A 6751-nucleotide genomic window follows, 5' to 3' on the forward strand; every position below is an offset into this window, starting at 1 on the left:
ATAACAGTAATGGTGCTTTGTTAACAAAATCATTCATGACCAGATCTTTAAGAGGTCAGATGTTTAAAAAAAAATACACATGGGTCCAAAGAAAACTGGTTAAGCACATTTTCCTTCCCCTATAAAACTCATTGCTTCCTTTCCTCCTAAGGTCTCACCCAGTTCTTCCTTGAGCTGCTAAGAAAAGGAAGATAACAATGTCTACCAAACTCCTGTTCCTACGCTATGTCTCAGAGGATCAATGTAAGTTTTAAATTCTTAACCACCAGCTGTGAAGCATACCAAGTATTAGGTGTCACAGATGATCACAGATCACCATAACATTCACGGCAGCCAGCCTATATTCTTTGGAAAATAAAGTGAGATTTAAATTTGATCAGATACGAACCCCAGCAAAAAGAATACTCGATCCACTAAGCTATTTCTACGGCCTAGAAAGACTATTCACAAATTCAGAATCACTGGGGAGAAAAATCTTGACCAAAATAAACAAAAAAAAAAGCACAGTCAAATGGAGATGACAGCAGAAAAGCACACAGACAAGAACTTTATTTTCTACACAAACGTTTTTGAAACTTATTTGCCTCTTCGGGTCAGTGCTATGTTCACTAGTCCGGCATGTCTCCTGAAAAGCTTTTCATCTCATTTCTTCTCTTTCCAAGAATTTCCAATAGAACATCACAGTTTTCCATATTCTTGGAAACGGTTTAGTCCAGAAGAAACAGACACAGATCTTTCACTACCAGAATGACGATGATACTTCAACTAATGGGATGCAGTCATAAAAGCAACAAAGCAACTTCTGTCCCCAAAGAGCTGCACACTACTTCTGCAATGATTTCAGTCTCCGTCACCCACTAAAGAAGGACTAAATTCTGCCTAAAACTCTAGAAGCACTCTCTTATCCTTCTTGTCCTCTACACCACCCAAACATCATTTGAAGGGTTGCTTGAGTAACTCTCCCAGGACACGTGGGAGACAACGCTCACTTAAAAATACACTCTGTAGCACCTTCTGGAATATAGGATATATTTTAGTCAGCTGCAACAGGTAGCAGCTTTCACCATTTTCTGAAAGAGATGGGGGGGGGGGGGGGGGGGCGCAAAATGCACAGAAGGCTGTGACCTTTGTTTTTCCTCCAACCACAGATATTGGCAGCTGTGTTCTTCCTGCTTTGCCATACATCAGAGGGAATCTAACCAGGATTCGTGAATTTCAGTAAATTGCTGAAGAACCACTGCAAAGGACGTCCTGCTAACCTCTGTTTACAGGTATTGGGGTGGGGAGGGGAAGAACAGGGAGCAACAGAGAATATAGGTTACCCACACCTCACTCACCAAAGTTAAAACCTTTGAATGCCACCCTCTCCATAGGGGGAGATGGAGCTTGCTGGCAAGGGCAAAATGAAGAAGAAAACAACTGGGGGGAAGGGGATTGTAACAGAATACGCAAAAGGTTGTCTACCACTAGCGAAAGATAGCTGTACGGAACAAAAATACAACTGACTGGTTCACTGACTAAAGATAAATGGTAAAGAAGAAAGCTGCAACTGGAACTTAAAATAAGCTGCCCACAAAATATCTATTCCATTTGCGGTCTAGGGGGATATCAACTGTTGTAGTGGTACAGATTACCTGCTACCAACCTGAGACATATGATTAAATGAACGTACTGCATTACTCAATACAAATATAAGATTACAAAATAGCAGACTTGACTTTATCCCACTTCCACCATGACCGTAAAGAAGTCTCTACTTCTGGTCTCAAACTTTTATAAACTTTAAGTTATCCCCCAATTTTTTCAGGGTAATGAAAAGGAAACATATAACCCCTAAATTCAAACATGACAAGGATTAAAACCTTTACAAACTGTGGCAGATGTGTTTTTGTTGTTTTAGGAAAACATTCACTTGCTTTCTTAAAGATGCATCTAAGTTTTGTACCATTATCAAATTACCTTTTGTGATTTACTTATGCTGCACTGTTAATGTAACAAACCATATACATCAAACAATACACGAATTCTAACTCATTCTTCCAAGACACAATTTGAACTAATTTCCTCAGGGAAAATACACTATACTACATAACCGTCAAATCCTACCTATTCAGTTGGTAATATCTGCTCAGAGCGCAGCTGGATAAAAGTAAAGCCGTAAACACGTTCACTGAATACAAAAAATGTGCCCGCTCATTAGAAAAATGAGAATTTTAGAGGCACACCGACAGGTAAACTTGCATTCAAAACAGAGGTACAAAGAACAGGACTTGAAGGAATGGGCAACACAATCAAACATGATCAAATTGCACAACCCCTGTAAGTTACCACCCATCACCAGAGCCAAACTAATGGACTCGGAGTGTTCTTTTGTAGCTTGCCACAATTGCTAAGCGCAACGTGCAAGCTCAAAGCTCAGTATTTAAGTTTCACCTCACAATTCAGACGGGCAGCTAAGATCGCATACTTATCACAATTAGCTAACAGGCAGAAACTTGTTACTTCACTGCAACATGATCGTATACAGTCAGAAGCCTGTAACTCATAGGCCAAAACCTGAACTTCTGAGCGAAACCGGAGTCAGCCAAAACTATGAACGATTCGTACAGAACTTCAGGCAAAACAAACAGTACAGCTTGCACTAATAAGAACGTTGCTGGTGCTTTTCTCTTTTTTGAGAAGAAGATACCGATATAATAGCCCAGAGGATGCCTAATTTACATGACTTGAGCTTGGACCTCTCACCATTTCAGAAATCACTGTAATCACCAAACTTGCCCCCAAAATCCCAAAAGATCATATGACCACCTGAAGCAGTAGCTCACGTCTCCGCTGGCACACAGACTGGCTGAGAGCTGGCAGCTGCCACCTCCACACCAGAAGGGACAGCAAAGCTGGAAACGCCTCCCCTCTAGCATACATGGCAAGTCCAGAACCAAACTCACGGCTGTTGCAGTTGAAGTTGCCATTATAAAACCACAAGTCCCTTTCTACAATGGTATTGTACAACTGTCAGACAGTATGTTGAGGAATCCTTGACCTACAGGGTATTTGGGGACAGCCCTGATCTTTGTTGTTGAAGCTGTTTTACTCTCAATAAAATAACTATTCGACTAGCAAAGACTAATACCTCTGCAGTCCTTACATCATTTATGCATTTTAAGATAGTCTTATGGACAAAATGAGTCCTCAAGCACTCGCCAGCCTGCCCTATCCCCACCACCCTGTGAAAATGTTGACAACTTTTGTAAAACTGCCCTTTCTCCGCTTTCAGTGAGAAAACCCAGAAAAGGAGCAGTATTTAACGTAAATCTTTCCCTCCTCAAAAAAAGCTTGAGCTGTTTCAAACTTTATTTTAATCTGCATTGTTTTGCATGCAGTTTCAGGCAGCATACATTCTGTAAAGCCAAAAGGACAGCTGAAGAACTTTGTGTTCTTAGCTAACACCATAAACACACCTTCTATGAACAGCACAGTAATTACAAAAAAAATTAAATTTATTAACACTCTAACTTTATGCACAAGCAGTCCTATGGAACTACTCCTACGTGCCAATGATTGCAGAAGAGGAGTTTTTCCAAGTAGTTTTCTTCTCCATAACTGACATTGAAATAAAATCCAGCGTTTCAATACCTTTCAGCTTACACAATAAATTACACAATAAATTTCTGATTGTATCAAACAAAATAATTATGCTTTTGCTTCATCTGAAAGGAGGATGCATTAATTAAAACATGCCTATTTCTAAAACTGTGGTTAGTCACAGAATACCAAGGCACACTGATGTCAACTCCAAAGTCGCACATGCTTTCACCCCCAGATCAGCAAAAAAAAGAGTGGTTTTTATTGCATGAGAAACACGAAGCACTACTGTACAATTAAGTTTTATCAGGTAGCAACATTTTGAAATGAATGAGGTAAAAGCAATCATCTGCTAGAATTTGTTTATATTTAGTCAGCTAAGAATATTTCTGCGCTCTGCATGAAAACTGAAAATGCAGCACGTGTGCCATTCTGCTCCAATGTATTTGGGAAGGTTTTTTGTATGCTTTTTTGTACGACTGGTTCAACATGTAACATGCACAAATGAAAGAAATTGTTAACAGGACACACGTGCTATCTATTTTTTACTTTGTACTGTTATATATATGGTTTTTTTTTTTAACAGAGTGGATTTTTGGTCGAGTGTGTATGACAAGCAGTTAGTTGCAGGGAGTGAACTTTACACAGCATGACTTCATCACATGAGGGTAGCCTGCCATTTTTCTCGATTCCGTTCACCAAACACGCACGGCAACCTTCAAAATGCGCTAAACGCTCCGGGATAGGTCCTGGCTTAGTTTGAACTGGTTATTTGCGAGGAAGATAGGCACGTTCTGTAGCCCATACCTGACCTGCAAGAGTCAAATCTGCAAAGCGAGGTCTAGCTGGGAATTGGTTTAGGCCGAAAAGTTTATAAAATAGGGGCTGAAGCGTTTCCTTCCACAACACGGAAAGCCAGCCGTTGTCCATTTCGTTCCAAACCCTGACTGGCTGAGTAAAGAATCACAAAAAGCCACCAGAGGCCGACGGGGGCCTTCTGTTTGTGAGGGGAGAGGGCTCCGAGCGCCTTTCCAGCCTGCCCCCACGCCGGGGCAGACCCCCAGCCCCTCGCCCAGGCGGCGGGCGCGGAGCCCCCCGGCGCTTTCCCCCTCTCCCTGTCCCACCCTGCCGGCCTCCACCTCCGCCCCGACCTCCCCTCACCCCCCGCAGGCCGCAGCCCGGGCGTTACCGGGCCCTTCCCCAGCGCAGGCCGCGGGCCGGGCCCGCGCGGCCCAGAGCCGGAAACCGAGCGCTGAGGGGAAAGCGGGGGGGGGGAAGGGGACAACGATGGCGGCCGTGCCCCCCTTCCCTCCTTCCTCCTCCTCCTCCCCTCCGCCGTGCCCCCGCCGCCCCCCGGCTCCCACCTCCTGGTTGAAGGCGTTCACGGCCTCCATGTTGGCGGCTGGCTGCTGCGGGCGGGCGGGCGTCCGCGCGGGGGAGGGGCGGCCGGGCGCCGCTCAGGGGCTGCGCGCGGGCATGGCCGTTGGGCGGCCCCCCCCTCCTCCTCCTCCTCCTGCCCCCTCCCCTCCCCGTCCGCCTCCTTCCCGCCTCCCGGTGCGGCGGGCAGGGCCCCGTCCGCTGCCCGTCGGCTCCCAGCGGGATGGCGGAGCCCCCACGCCGCGCGCGGCACGCCGGGATGGCGACACGGCCCTGCCGGCAGGGGAGGGGAGGGGAGGGGAGGGGACGGAACCGACGGGAGCGCGCGCGCCGAGGCGGCGTCACGTGACCCGCGGCCGGGGGAGCTCCCCGGGCGCCGCCATGTCAGCGCCTCGCCCCGCCCCCGGGGAGGGGAAATGGCGGGGAGCGACGGACGCGGGGGAGCGGGGGAGCGGGGGGTGGCCGCATCGGGGTGGGGGGGGGGGGGAAAGAAGTGGCTCTTTCCGTGCTTACCCTTGAAAAATTGCCCTTTAAAAAAAAAATAAAAAATTCCCGTAATTGTGTCTTCTAGGTTGTCTAGAAGAACTGAGGAACCGCCGCTTGTTGGTGTGTTTTGTGTGGTGGGAGAAGCTACACCGGTCATCCCACACATTGAGCAGCCTCTCAGTTCTGTCCCAAACTCAAGTGTTTTGCACCAATAAAAGCATGGGTTAATCAATGATTACATTCACACCAACTGTGGAACTAATGTTCATGAGAAAACCATACATCCTACCAGACGTGGTTTCAAGGACAACACATGGCTACAGCACCTATTAAAGAGCACCCTTATTAAGCGCACTGTTAACTCACAGAACATCACAGAATCATCTAGGTTGGAAGAGACCTCCAAGATCACCCAGTCCAACCTCTGACCTAACACAAGTCCTCCACTAAACCATATCACTAAGCTCTACATCTAAACGTCTTTTAAAGACCTCCAGGGATGGTGACTCAACCACTTCCCTATAGAAATGCATTACTACTGTTAGTGATTTGAAATTCATATAGTTCCACATGATACGCTATGTTCTATCAGTTCACTCTGATACATCAGCTAGAGAGTGTAAATATTATTTAATTCTTTAGTCTGATGCATCAGCTAGGGAGTAAATTCAACTGTTCGGTCTGATACGTCATCTAGGGAGTAAATTGGAAAGGTGGGGATGCAGGGTGTCACAGAAATCTCACAGAAAGTATATTTAGCTTTATTTAATGTTCTGCAATTGGACTCTGCCTGGTATTTAATTGAGTTTTTAATAAAATGCAAATTGCTTTTAGGAGTTTCCTTCCTCCTCCATCAATATATGGCTGTTCTGGAATTAGTCCTCTTTAAAAACAAGTATTATAAAATTCAAGTTAAGAAAACTGACAGGAATGAGACCTCTTGTTCTCAGAGTATGAAACCTCTAAAGCACAGTTTGAATACAGCTGTTATTCAGAGGAATTTTTAAAATAGGCTCTAGTAGCAAACGGAAAGCTCTTCCATATGCCACTAATTTCCATAGGTTGAAATCAAAAATATCGAAAGCCCTAGCTTTCATAGTCCTTTCTGAGAAGATGGAGAAGAATAAAAAAGGAAGGTAATACTGTCCTTCCAGTGTCAGTGTCTTTGCTGTGGGAGATTTTTTTTGCTAGTTTCAACATGGCACGTTGCCTCATAAGTAGCTTTTACTACTATTCTTGCTCATGTCACTGTTCAAAAATTCACAAAAATCAAGGTAGCTCCTCCTGCCACCTGAAAAATACAAAC

At 45.2% G+C, this 6751-nt stretch overlaps 1 protein-coding gene across 4 annotated transcripts in view; it reads right to left on the bottom strand.

The window, feature by feature from the left end:
• Nucleotides 1-5274, bottom strand: part of SCAF4 (SR-related CTD associated factor 4) — a 46382-nt gene extending 41108 nt beyond the window's left edge. For 2 of the 4 annotated variants that reach the window (XM_040576892.1, XM_040576899.1), the window contains exon 1: nt 4947-5273. In XM_040576892.1, coding sequence (XP_040432826.1) covers nt 4947-4976 — 30 coding nt within the window. In that variant the 5' untranslated portion in view covers nt 4977-5273. Of the gene's footprint in view, nt 1-4946 lie in introns of all 4 variants that reach the window. The other 2 variants (XM_040576886.1, XM_040576906.1) reach the window with 2 other exon arrangements.
• Between the last annotated feature and the right edge of the window lie 1477 nt (nt 5275-6751).

This window comes from Cygnus olor, chromosome 1, assembly GCF_009769625.2.
Source record: "Cygnus olor isolate bCygOlo1 chromosome 1, bCygOlo1.pri.v2, whole genome shotgun sequence".
Taxonomy (NCBI): domain Eukaryota; kingdom Metazoa; phylum Chordata; class Aves; order Anseriformes; family Anatidae; genus Cygnus; species Cygnus olor.